This window comes from Apaloderma vittatum, unplaced genomic scaffold, assembly GCF_000703405.1.
Source record: "Apaloderma vittatum isolate BGI_N311 unplaced genomic scaffold, ASM70340v1 scaffold13244, whole genome shotgun sequence".
In the NCBI taxonomy this organism is placed as follows: domain Eukaryota; kingdom Metazoa; phylum Chordata; class Aves; order Trogoniformes; family Trogonidae; genus Apaloderma; species Apaloderma vittatum.
In genome coordinates, this window is record NW_009713288.1 from 23,839 (window position 1) to 37,296 (window position 13,458).

Genomic DNA, 13,458 nt, shown 5'->3' on the forward strand with positions numbered 1-13,458 from the left:
TTGCAGCTGAAAGTGTGGCCGGTTGGGATGCCAGGAAAGTATGTTTGGCATCTGTGAAATCTGTTTTGTGAGGATGTTGTAAAGTGTTAGATTGCAAGTAAGCCTGTCTCCAGAGCGACTAAAACATTGGAAAGACAAGAAGCGTGATACTACAGTGGTGATTAGAAGAAAACTCCCCTTTCCTGCAGGCATAACGTTGCATATCCCTCCCCAGAAAACAACTGTTCCAGTTTGCTCTGCTCTGGGCTGGGGGGAAGCATTAGCTGAGTATTTTCCTTTGCAGTCACCAGTTCCTTTTATGTGCAGGTGCAGCTGTAAATGAGGTGATGCTGTGAGTCATAGTCACAGTGAGTGAACTGACTGGGGTTAAAAATAACCCTTCAAGGAAGAGGAGAGGTAGCAGGAGGAAGTTTAGCTAATCCTGTTTTTCCATATAAGCCTTCTAAGATGTTTTCAGTGCTGTGGGGCAAGAGCAAGCAGCCAGGCACCAGAGTAAGAATTAGGAGAAAGCTGCTCATAGGAACTCCCGTTAATGGGTGATGCTGCCAGGAAAAAGATATGTAAAGTAATACTGTAACCTACAGCAAAAAAACCAACTCTCTTATTGAAAGGGAGTCTTGTCTCAAAAATTTAACAGAAACACTTGTTCATAAAGAGTAAAACTTTTTATTTAAAGGCAAGTGCGCAATTATTTTTATTATGCGCAATCTGCTTGCCTTGTCTGTTATAAAAAGCCTGCTCTTAGGTGTTCTAAGATTTAATTAAATCATTCAAGAGATTGTAGTAGTAGCTGAAGGTTCTTGAATTCCACGCTGTTTCCATTTGTTAAGGTCTTGTGTCTGCTGGAGCAGGTGTGAAAGGAGAGATTGGCAGTACATCAGTTTTGTGTTAAGATCAGTACAAAAGGGGAATGATAAGAGTGGGTCTTCAACCTGGAATTTCTGCAGATTTGAGTGATTCTTCAGGAATTTTTGCCCTTTCCTTGTTTCTTGTAGAGCCTGAGGTGATCAGGCTGTGAGAGGGTACTGGTACTGACAGAAGCTGTGAAAATTGTCACTGGAAGGACTTGATTGGATTTAAGACTAGCTGTGTTAGGTTTTTGGTTCATTGGGCTCTTGCAAACTGAGAATGTTAAGGCTATGCTGAAGATTTTTTTTTCTTTGTTACTCTATGTTTTTCTAGTATCTTTCTAAGAAATTATGATATTTAGTTTTTTCTTGCATTAAATATTTTTAATTTTTCTTCATATTTAGCCCATGGCCTGAGGAATTCTTGAGAACTCTGTGAGTTAATACTCTTCAGTAAGTTGAAACTGTCTTGTCTGAGTGTTGTTTCAGGCTTTCTAAGATTATCTGAGTTGCTTTTGGAGGGGCAATATTGTCTCTTTGGACTGGATACATCACTGCTTAAAAAGTGCATAACTTCCAAAGTAATGTGAATATTTTTGTTCTGCTGGCTTCAGAACCTCTCTTCTTTGGGGAATGTACTTGTAGCCATGGAGCTGCATCTCTGCCTTTGGCTTGTGGCAGAAAGGATGCTTTTGTACCTGCTGGAGAGGACTCCTGCACCGAACCTCACCCTGGCACTTTCAGCTGTCACGCTGGCCCTTGTACATTTTCCTTCAGTGCTGGGACTTCTCTTGGGTCACTTGCTTGCTCTGTTAGATGAGAAGCAAATGCTGCCCCGGTTTGCACCCATCCCTGCTAAACCTTGGACTGGACATGAGCACTGCAGTGCGCATGTTCTTTGTGCGTCCCTCCTCCAAAACCAGAGCAGGAGCTGCCCACTGTGTTCCTGTTCTCTGGTTAACTCGTTCCTTCTAGCCTGACTGGCTTAGTGTTCCTAACATTTCCGTGGTGGTTTTTGGCATGAAAACATAGCGTATGCTTATCCTCAGTTGGGTAACACTGCATTCCTTCCTGCACCTTAGCTGGGTGGTGTCACTGTGGAGCTAGAAACCCGAGTCAGGATGCAGGGCGGTGCTAGAACAGCCCTTGTCTGGTGTGGCGTGCCGTGTTACTCTGCCATCGGCTGCCCTGCTGTGTGCGTGGAAGCGGGTCAAGAGTGGGGCAGATGAAAGAGAAACTGGCTGTACGTTTCTGGCAGAAGCTAACCCGCAGTAAGGTGTGGGGTCAGGGCTGCCGGAGGAGGCTGGCTGCTGGGTGGCTGGGCAGTGTCGCAGCCTGGTGGTCGAATGCTCACATTGCTGCTGCTGCTGCCGGTAACTTCGGGAGTTTCTGATATCACAGAATGTTCGAGGTTGGAAGAGATCACCTAGTCCAACCGCCCTGCCAGAGCAGCATCACCCAGAGCAGGTTGCACAGGAACGTGTTCAGGCGGGCTTTGAATGTCTCCAGAGACTCCACAACCTCCCTGTGCAGGGCTCTGTCACCCTCACAGTGAAAAAGGTTTTCCTTATGTTTTCCCAACAGCTTTCTTACCTTCTTAGATTACAGGCAAGTGTCTCACTGTTTATTAAAATGAAGGAATAAAAAATATTTTTTAAAAAATGTTAAGTCTTTCAGAATCTTCCATGTTTAAAGAACAAATTTGCTTCCACTTGAAATGCAATTGAAATAATATGTAGTTGAGAAACATCTTGTTTCCCCAAGTCAATGAAGAAGACTTGAGTGTCCACTAAAAAGCGTTTTGTTCTTTTGGTTTTAAATTAAGGTCAAGTCTGTGGTGAAGTGACAGGAAAGGACTTGCTTCTCATGACAAAAGAAACCAAAATAAGTCAGTACTTCGGTACTGTTGCCTTGCTTTTAACACCAGTGTCTGTTAAGTCAGTTTTCAGTTTAATTCTCTGTATTAGTTGGTTACTGAGCAGAATATCAATTGCCATGAAATGTTTTTGTTGTAAATGCGACTGAGCAGGAACTCACACAACACGTTGCAGTAGGAGCACATTCTTGCTACATTAGTTTATTGTTTTCCTTAAATTTGCCTGACAGAAGACATGGTCTGCAGGCTCAGGTGTTGTAGTCCAGACTGTGCTGTTGATGAGTACTTGTGAAATGTGCAATACATGGGATGTATAGAATATTGAGCTTGCACGTTCTAGGGGATTTCAGTAGTTAAAGCTATTTTTTTTTTCCTTTTTTCACTGTAGGGATATGAGGGAAGATATGTTCAGCTTTCTGTAATTTTTCCAGGGTGTCTTGGACATCTTGAGACATGCATTGTGAATTTTTATGTCCCACTAAAGTGGGAGATGCTGAATCTTAGGGAGGAAAGAGGTGAGAATTGAATTCTATTTGGAATTTAAGCTGGACAGAAGTTTGGGAAAAGAAAAAAAAAAAATTGCCCTGGATGGCTAAGATACCTAAATATTTTTCCCTTTCAGCTGCTTGGTTTCTGGCTCATTGATTCTTAGGGTGTGTTACCTTACCTGTTGTGGTCTCTGATAGTAAAACTGGAAGAAGAAGAAACACGGATGTTACTGGGCTTCTTGACATTTAAGTGACTTCAAGTAACTCTTAGATGCATCACAAAATGAACCGTATCCTTTTACACAAAAGGACAGAGCTATACATTTTCTTTTCCAGATCACTTGAAAGGGGAGAATGTGTGGCTAGAATTCTCCAAGCCCGTTCTTACGCAAGGCTTTGTGCTCTGTCTCTTTCTCATCATGACAGGCTTGGAAATGTAGTGTAGTCCTGGTGCAAGGTGTGTTAATACTTAATATCAGAGAAGTGGTGTGATACTTGCAGAAATAGAAGGGTTTGATGTAGGACTTGAAGCGCGGTCACTGGCACGATGTGTAGGAGCAGGGCAGCCAAAGAACGGTGGGACTAGCCCGCTTCTTGCAGCGTTGGAAATGTTTCTTTCAAGGCATGTTGTTCCCGTGAAAGGACAGGGACACCTGTGGCAAATGCTCAGGAAAGTCACCGAGGTAAAGGTGGTCTGCAAATCAATGTGACAACGTTAGTTCAGTGGTTGTGCTGAAGGCTCTCATTCTCCAGGCTAAGCCGAGAGCAGCGTTCGGCACGTCACCGAAATGCTTGCTATTTCTTTTCCTTAGGTTGTATGAAGTCCAGCCCCGCTAGGACCCTCCGGCTCCCGCTCCAATGTAACCCCCCGCATGCACCATGCTGGTGATGTCACATCACCCAGGGATCCTGCTGGAGCTTGGAGCCGGCCTACAAGGGGTCAGGTAAGTACCACTTGAAAACGAACTCCACGACCTGTTTCAAGGGCATCGCTCTTCGTATTTCTTCTTAGCTCTTCAGGCCTAAGAAGAAAAACGTTTTTGATGGAGAAGCTAGATAGCCCTGTTCTCTTAGCCTGGCTAATGGGACGTATGATACCATACGAGTTGTTCACGTTGATAAAAGTTTCACAAATTGATTTGCAGGTCACCTTTAACCTATAAAAGTGTGCGTACTTGAGTAAGATATTCAGTTTGCCATATGTACCATGCTTTCTGCCTTCTCTTACAACATGCTGTGTATTATGCTTAGGTGAGTTCACGGTCTTGAAAAACCACGACTGGCTGCAGAAATGTTAGATTTATTAATGTGACTGAGGCTGCAACAATTACTGAACTGAGTTAATTAGGCCAGCAAACTGCCTAGTCCAGTACTTTTATATGAAGTGTTTGAGATGGGCAAGATTTTGTAGCAGAATGATCTAGAAAGTTTGTTCTCACTTGCTGAAATTGTTTTTTCCTTGTATGAAATGAGGGTTTGTGTCCTTTTCAAAATGAGCTTTTTTTTTTTTAAGTTTTTAAAAAATGTTGCTGGTTGAATTCCCTCATCCTTCTTTATCTTGCTCCTCTGTAAGACTGGCAAAATCCTGTGACCAGATTCTACAGGGCAAACTACCTGTTGACTGAAAAAGTTGCATTTGCAGTTTCTTGTCTCCTAGTTTACTTGTTTGTGTGTGTTCTGGTATTATGAAAGAAAGTAAACAGCTTGGGAGTATTTCCCCTTCCTAGAAGAGATCAGAATGTGTACAGCATTTTCACCCATTTTTTTTTCCAGACCTTTTTAAATTCTTGTTATTAGCTTTTGAAGCTATTCTAATTTCACAGCAGCAGCTCTGGGCTGGTGTGCAGTAGTAATCCTGTTCAGACAGACCTGTGTGACAGCTTCTACGGTGGCAGTTTTTTCTACCCTTCTCTGTTGTCTAACAAAATACACTTCTTGGTTGTTGCTATAGCCCGACTTGTGATCCACATATTAATTCCAGCTGGAAACCACTGTCATGGATGCCAGCACTTGGGAGGGAATGTTTCAATAACATACCACATACATTAGCCTGGTGTTGAGCTCAGTGTATTTTTTACTTTCAGTGCCCTTTCATGTAGCTCTGCCGTGTCTTTCTGTAGCTTTTCATGCTTCTATGCACTTCCTTAACTTGAATTTACAAGAGAACAGAAGTTACCTACTTCATTGCTCACTGCCTCCTTTCTGAATTGCCACCACACACCTGAAGCCTTTATAATGCTGAGGAAGACTGTTCAAGTCCTCCCCTATCGCTTAGCGGTTTTCAGACACTTTTCAGAGTTGTCATGACTTCTAAAGGCAACCAGCCAATTTCCAGCAGTGTGATACCATCTGAGCTAATGATTTTGACTTCTAAAACCGCATCGTGTTGTCTGGTGTCGCACCATCTTTATGTTCTATTATTTCAATTAAGTTGTAAGATAGAGAAGTAGTGTATTGTCCAGTAATCCCAGTATCAGCTGTGTAGCCTTTGTTAAACCCATAAACTACAGATAATAAATCTAAGATAAAATACCTTTTTTTATTTTTTTGAGAAGAGATGGCTGTTGCTCAAGAGATTTGGAGAACAACAGATCCTGATTCTGATATATCTGTCTTTAATACTAGTATGTAAAAGCTGTTCTGAACTGGAGTAAGTAGAGGAGCACCTGAATAACTGCATTTGTTATGTTTCGGTGAGAAGTATGCGAGATGCTCTTTTGCAGAGTGCTTTAGGGGAACAGCATGCTGCTGATTTGTGATGGATGACGCCTGTGCTGGGGTAATACTTCGCTTTTTCTGTCCAGTCTGTTCCGTCGCATGGGCAGGGCTTCATTCAGGTGCATGAGGATGGAGTGTAAATTGGGCTGCAGTAGTTGCTGCTTGCAGGATGCAGCGTAGGTGGTGTGAGAGGCTGTCACAAGGGTGTTGAGTGTGTGCATGTTATACTGATCTGTTTTTCAGGGGTCCAGCTCAAGGGTCTCAGAACCTGGAGTGAGTCGTAGATGGTATTCTGGGACTGGATGTGATCTTTTGTTACAAACATTGCAAAGTGAAATAATTTGCTTCTTTGTGGTGCTGTTTCTCAGGAAGCTTTAGATGTGAACTGTATCCAGCGCTGCTGGTGTCCAGCTGAATTGCATGATAGCGTAGAAAACCTCAACAGCTCTTCGCGTTGGACTGTCTTATGCTAATTCTGACCTCTGATACTTCTGGTGGGCTGGGATGCTCTGGAAGGATATTTTTCCTGATACAGTGTGCTGACTCATAGTAAGCCCCAAGCTGTGATCTGTTTTTGTTTAAGTAGGATGGAGCAGAACTACAGCTCTGAAATTTGCTCTTCTCCCTGCTCTGTATGGGTATTTTGAACACAGGAGTTAAAAAATGCTTCTTGGCTCTTGGGAGAAGTGGCTTATCAGAGAGCTGTTAAGAGTTAGTACATTCAGATAAGTGATTGTGGTCTCGGTTGTTATGCTTAGTGACATCTTTCGTGGAGTCTTTCTTTCAGTTTTAAGATAAATCTGGGACAAGGGACTTGCCACATTGAAGAGCACTGTGACTTAGCATTCATGAAAATGAAAATCTTTTGTAATAAATACTCTGGAAACTAACAACGCGGACCATGTGTTTTCTCTTGACTCTGACATCTGCAAATATCTGAGAAGCACAAGCTGTGTCTTGATCTCCTCACTGTTCTCCAGAGCTGTTTGTTTCTTCCAGAATGTTTTTCTTGTGAGTTTGCTGTCCTTGGATTTTTCCGTGAAGCAAATGTTTCCAAACTCGATTTTCTGAAACACTGGCTGCTCAGTGGTGTGAGCCCAGCCTATTAACTGTATGAGAGGCTGGGAGAATGCAAGACCGAAAGTATCAAGAAGGTTTCTTTGTCTAGAGGGAACAAATGCTGTCTGAGGGATTTCAAAGTACGTTTAGTATTTTTCACTGACACTGCGATCTGATGGAAGCAACATGTAGTTGTCAGAGTAACGTCTTGAGAGGCGAGTGCAATAAGGATGTGAATTAGGAACAAAGACAGGTGGCAGTCGAGTTGGTGGGAGTCCTGGGCCATAGTTAGCCATGGGAAGTGTTCGGGGAAATTGCTCTCTAGCATGAAGACAGAGTACAACCCTTTCTGTCCTTCTTGGGAGGACCTGGTGGAGAGACTTGTTAGACTGAGGTCATATTGATTCTACCTGCTGTGCTGCTTGCCGGTGGAAATAACCCGTGGAAATACCTGTCTTTTGAACAGGTATGAAGTTTGCAAGCCAAGTGAGGATGGCTCGGAGTACATTACTCTCTCTGTTTACTTTCGGGAAAAGACGATGAGACAATCCAGCAATACTTCAGGGACCGTGCTCTTTGGTCAGCCTCTGTTAATATCTGTGCCGAAACACAAGCTCACTGTGGATCACTTGTACAGTGTGATTTTGGAGCAGATCAGGTAGGTCATGTCTGTACCTTTGAATCTTATACAAAGTTCTAGTGGTCAATTACTCAGTTATGCTGTAGTAGGATTACTGCATCCTTGTTAATGGGAAGAATATTCCTTGTTCTGTGTGTAGTGTGCAAACCAGGATTTGCATTGCATTGGTGTCTGGAGGCCCCATGGACTTTTCAGGCTCCTGGTTTTTTGGGCTCTGTACAAGCAGGCTGTAAGATAATGCTGGTGGCAGTTACGAGGGAAGCGGGCTGCTTGGTTGTTGGAAAATGGGTCAGGAGCAGAACTCGCCATGGCTTAGATGGAGCCACTATAATTTATTTTTGCCTTTTCCGTCTACTGCCAGTAAACTTGAAAGGGGCGGTGAGAACAGAGACTTACTGAATTGTTGCTTAACTCATTTGGAGAGCTCTTGCCCCGTAAATGATGCTGGATGGGATGAGTTGTGGTTTGCTGAGGGGGTTTGGGCAGCAAGGATTGATGATGGAGAGGGATCCTGCTCTTGCACAGCTTCACTATGATTGTGTGATAAGCGTATTCCCTCTCTTTAGCCGCTATGTGAAACTCCCTTTGGCGGAAGAGTACTCTTCACCCTGCCCAGACAAAGGAACTTGCAGTCGCTCCAATGGTGTGGTTGAAGGTAAAGTCCTTTCAGAATTGTCGGGAAGCTTGTCAGCACTTCAGAGCTTTCTATTAGCATGTGGATTGTTTGGCTTAAGCTATAGCAGATCATTTTTTCACAGTGATTAAACCACACTGTTGTGTAGGACTCCTGCATGGTACAGTGAGCATTCTTGTAGACCGTTTTGCTTCTGAGAGAGATCAGATGTGCCTGAGCAGCAGAAGGAGAACAAGGTGTGGTGTGCATTCATCCTGAGATTCACTCAGCTCAGACACTCAGCTTCAGATGTAGTGGTTAGCAAGCACAGAGGGTTTTGGGGGTGGGTTTTTTTGTGTCTTTATTACTTTCTGAGTAATGAGCATGTGTCTTAACAGTGAGATGTCCATGTCCATGTGAGATGTCAGCTTAAACCTGCGCTGAAGCTCTTTAATATTGTGCTTGTTTTAAATTTTACCAGGTGACATTGAAGAGATGGAGCATCAGGATGGTGGACAGGAAGGCAAGGAAAAAGTGGCAGAAGTTGATCCCTGCCACTCTGAGGGTTGTATGCAGATTGAGTCAGCAAGAGACCCGCAGCCTTGCAAAAAGCCGCATTTCACTTTTAGTCTTGTGAATTCCTCTGGGACCTCTGAGATAAACTCCATTGTAGAAGGAAAACTCTTAAAACTGAATGGTAATTACTGTCTTGCTGTCTTTTTTTTATTTCCTTCTCCTTATACCTTGGCAATAAATGTTTATTTTTTTCTTGTAGCTTTTTCTGCACTTGCTATTGATTGGGATTCTGATACTCGGAGGCTGCTTTATGATGAACAGGAGGCACAGGTTGTAGTATGCTCTTTGCATAAATAATCTGTACATAAACTTGCATGGTACTTATATTGTGCCATTTACTGTAATCTTGTAGATATAGCTCCCTTCATGAAAATCAGAGTCACTGGCATGAGATGTTTACTTAATCTTTTAGTGATAAGGTCTATAGATAGATAATTGCTGATGTTTCCAGTGTGTTCTGCAAAGTATATATTTCAGTTTCAAAGCTAAGGAGTCCAGTTCATAGTCCACTCAACAAACAAATTCCCAAAATTCGAAAGAAACCTGAAACCAAATTCATAGAGCCTCGTAGGAAGCTCAGTATTCTTTCTCCGAGAGTTCTGCTGCATTGTGTTTTGTAACAGAATAACCTGTTGTTAGTCTCCGTGCAAAAAAAACCAACCCCTACCAACTTTGAAGTGAGGACATACTATATTTTCTCATATGGATTGTTCATAACACAGGAGAGGAATGGCTGGATGCTTGAGATGGTTGTGTGGGTTGGGTGAGAAGAGGGGCAGAAACGGGCAGCGTGGTGAGGGTGAGCATATGTTCCTTTTTGTGATGTCAGGAATTAAACACTATGTGGAATTGACTAAAGCGTGCATCTCTTTCACTAGGCGTTTGAAAAACATGGAAGTATGGCACAACCACAGAAGAAGAAGGCTGTCGTAGCCCTCAGAGACTGCATAGAGCTCTTCACTACTATGGAAACGCTTGGTGAACATGACCCGTGGTAAGAGCCTCTCTCTGCCTGCCGTGTCTGTCATAAAATATCGTGACTACCCAAGTTTGCTTTATTTGTCATGGGATTCTGATAATTTCCTGGGTCTGTCCTTTTGTCTTCGTCTGTGAGAAGTCTGTCAGTTCTTCTCTAAGCCATTGACTCGATAGGCTGTAGACATGAGTTAATAAAAAATATTTGTTCCTTGCATTTAGTTAAAAAAAAAAAAGTGACACTGGGCACGTATCTTCCAAAGATCAGGCTGTGTTTATATTTTGGGGCATATATCTGTCTTCCAGACAGTGCCAGAGGAAGCAGTTTTGGTAATAAAGCGCGAAAACGTGTAGCTATCTTAGGATTCAGTCCTGTACCCAAAATCCCTAATCCAGAGAGGCTAGGTACAGTAGATTTCAAGGGACCAAAATGTGATTGCTGTGTGTGCAGAAGGTCTTGAGAGGTTGGTTGCTAGCTGTGTGAGAAAATAACTTGCAGTGATTGTTTATTACATGCTACAGATGTGTTTGCAACTGCTACCTGTTTAAGCTGCATCAGGAGGTAATAAAGTAATCGGACCTTTAAACATTTTTCTTTTGTTTTAATTTACAAAAGAAACATTAATTTTTGCATAATATTCAGATAACACACTTACCATAGACATTTTGCCTATAAAGGGAGAGCAAGTTTGTTTGGAAACCTCTGAGGAAGCATGTTCACCTGCGTATTCCACAGCCAAAATGCTTTCTTTAAGGCAGGGACTGTGCAGTGCTATTGAGGCGTCTTTCAGTGGAAGGCCAGAAGCTTTTCTTTTTAATGTGGTCATTGGTTTCCTTCTTTGTTTCTCCTTCCTCAGGTACTGCCCTAACTGTAAGAAACATCAACAGGCCACAAAGAAGTTTGACTTGTGGTCTTTGCCCAGGATTTTGGTAGTGCATTTAAAACGCTTCTCATACAGCAGATACTGGAGGGATAAACTTGACACTGTTGTGGAATTCCCTATCAGGTAGGATTCTTCCCTCAAGCTTGGAACAGCTTTAGGAGGCTGGTCAGGAGAAATCTATTTCCGACGTTATTCTTGGGTGGGCTTGTTATTGAAGCTCTGTCCGGAACAGCTCTGTCTTCTGGGTTTGAGCTGCAAGACAACAGACATGGGTTGGTTTTTTTCATTTGTTAACCTTTATTAATTCTACATGTCTCAACACTAATTACTAGCAGGTACTGTTTCTTCTGAAATTAGGTTAAAACCATAGGATTCTGCTGAACTAAGAGAACTCCTAGAGAGAATTTAGCACATTTGTTGGGCAGAGCTGCACTTGTAGTCCTGAGGATTGCAGAAATACGAGATGAAAGCCTGCCTTATTCTTCTTGACAGCATCCTGCTGCAGAATGAAGTGAATTCCTTTCTTCTTCCGTTTCACTTTTCATGGCTACAGAGGGACACTGAACTATCTTTTATTTAGCACTTCCCTCTAAATCTTTTGATAGCCCTTGATGTGTTCAGCGGGACCTGTGCTGTGTGGGAGGTGTAATGCGTCTGGCTGTTTCACTGGTAACATCTGGCCGATGAGCAGCAGAGTGCACCACTTCTTCACCAGTGTTGCCCTCCTGCAGAGCTTCACTGGTGTCGTGCATCGTTTTCTAGAAAGTCCTGGCTGCTGGTGTGCTGATACTTTTGGATTTCCTTCCAGGGGTTTAAACATGTCCGAGTTCGTCTGTGACCCAAGAGCAGGCTCATACGTGTATGACCTCATTGCAGTTTCCAATCACTATGGAGCCATGGGAGTAGGCCACTGTGAGTAACTGCGTCTGTGTCCTTTGTGTGTAAGGAAATACAGGCAACCTTTTGGTTGCACAGCTGGCACTAGCTTGCAATGGAATGTCTCCATCTTGGCATTGACAAGAGCTCACGTAGCAGGGAAATGTCAGGCCGTGAGGATTAAAAAAAACCAAAAAACTTGTTATGTGTGACTATAAGAGGATGATGAGCTCTGCGGCAGTGTGTGTGCTTAATGCGTAGGGCACGTCACTGTAGGATAGCATTAGCTGAAGGGGGGATGTGTTTTGAGATTGGAGATTATAGTCACAGAATTCTTGGTTAGAAGAGACTTTGCAGGACTTCAGTCCAATTTCCTTCCTGAGTGAGGAATCTTGCAAGCACTAGGTCAGATCCATCATTGACAGAGAAGTTCTCTCTCATGTGAAAATGCAGTCTTCAGCCATGTGGCTGGGAAAGCTCTGGCTCTGGGTGGGGTGGTGAACAAAGCACTGTAGCTTTTTTTGCTAAGTTTCTTTGCCCTATATCTCAGCTGTCAGAGGTAAGTCTGCTGTGTGGAACATGATTCTGGGCCAGCTGGACTAGCTAGCGTGTTCTGGAAGATACGTCTGTTGGTGCCCTAGGTTTGGGGTAGTTAATGTCAAAGCTAGCTTCTGGCCTCCCATGCACATTCTGAGTCTTGAGCATCGCTAGTGCAGCATGACCGGCATAGCATTACCTGCTCCTCTCCCCTGGAGTACTGAGCTGCAGTTTCTTCTGACAGACACTGCCTACGCAAAGAACAAAGTGAATGACAAGTGGTACTACTTCGATGACAGCAGTGTATCCGTGGCTTCAGAAGACCAAATAGTGGTGAGTATTTGGCCTGAGACTAATCTGAGTTTGTGCTGAAAGTGTGGTTCCTTGTTTTGGGCATTATATTCCTCAGCCAAGCAGCATGGATTGTTTCACATGGTTTTTCTTCTTTGTTTGGTAGACAAAAGCTGCGTATGTGCTCTTTTATCAGCGCCGAAACAATGAGGAACATACTGCCCCATCTCCTCCCCAGGAAGAGTGTGACGGCATGGATACCAACTAAGCATCACCTCCAGCACTCAGCTGCCACGTTAGTGGTCACTCTTCTAAAGCCATGCCTGAGGCATCTGACAATTTTTCTTCCTTGTGTAGGAGTTGAGCAGAAAATCTAGCACTGAAAGATTCAGTGCTGGGGGTTGCAGAATAGCACTGGAGAGCCAGGAGTAGGTGCTGACACTTGGGTATTTAGAGGCCAAAAATAATATATATTGGAGCTTCAATAAAGTTCTTTTTAAAATCTGGCTGAGCTGTGTGGCTAGAGGCAGGGGTCGGGGCTGAGCTGGGCTGGGGCTGTGGGTCTTGGGCTGAGGGTTGTAGCTGGGGTTGGGAGAGCACAGCCTGAGCTGGAGGCCGGGTGACAGCTGAGCCTTGCAGGGGCCAGGGGAGGAGTACGGTGGGTACGATTCTGTGAATCGGCGTGGGGTCTTCCTGCCAGCTGTGAGGTGGTGCTGCTGGACCCTGCCTGTGCCAGGGGGACTTGCTGCATCCTTTCTGGAAGCTCTGTTCCAGTCTTTGTGCAGCTGGCCTGTCAGTTGTGATCTCTGCTGTTGTACCGTGGCCCCCTGGCCAAGCAGCAAATGTTTCTCTTGCTTGTGTCCTTTTTGCTGATGCATGTGCATTTCTTGGGTCCTTTCTGATGCATTTGAGACTCTTCTGGGCAGTTTTGACTCAGCTTTTTTCATTGGAACACTGAATCTTGTGAGGTAGGAAACTTCACTGGCAGTGAATCATACCTGCCTATGGCATGGCATATGTGGTGCTGGATACAGCTGTTCTGGCTCCCCTTTTGCTGTAGGGGAAATATTTATCAGG

The 13,458-nt window shown here is 43.8% G+C and overlaps 1 protein-coding gene across 1 annotated transcript in view; it reads left to right on the forward strand.

Moving 5' to 3' along the window:
• The window catches only part of USP4 (ubiquitin specific peptidase 4 (proto-oncogene)), a gene marked incomplete at its 5' end in the record, with an annotated part of 36,708 nt that extends 23,821 nt beyond the window's left edge, over positions 1-12,887 (forward strand). The window contains 9 exons of the mRNA XM_009868311.1: positions 7,456-7,647; positions 8,196-8,284; positions 8,724-8,939; positions 9,018-9,088; positions 9,697-9,812; positions 10,651-10,800; positions 11,486-11,589; positions 12,335-12,423; positions 12,548-12,887. Coding sequence (XP_009866613.1) covers positions 7,456-7,647; positions 8,196-8,284; positions 8,724-8,939; positions 9,018-9,088; positions 9,697-9,812; positions 10,651-10,800; positions 11,486-11,589; positions 12,335-12,423; positions 12,548-12,649 — 1,129 coding nt within the window. The remainder of the gene's footprint in view (positions 1-7,455; positions 7,648-8,195; positions 8,285-8,723; positions 8,940-9,017; positions 9,089-9,696; positions 9,813-10,650; positions 10,801-11,485; positions 11,590-12,334; positions 12,424-12,547) is intronic.
• Between the last annotated feature and the right edge of the window lie 571 nt (positions 12,888-13,458).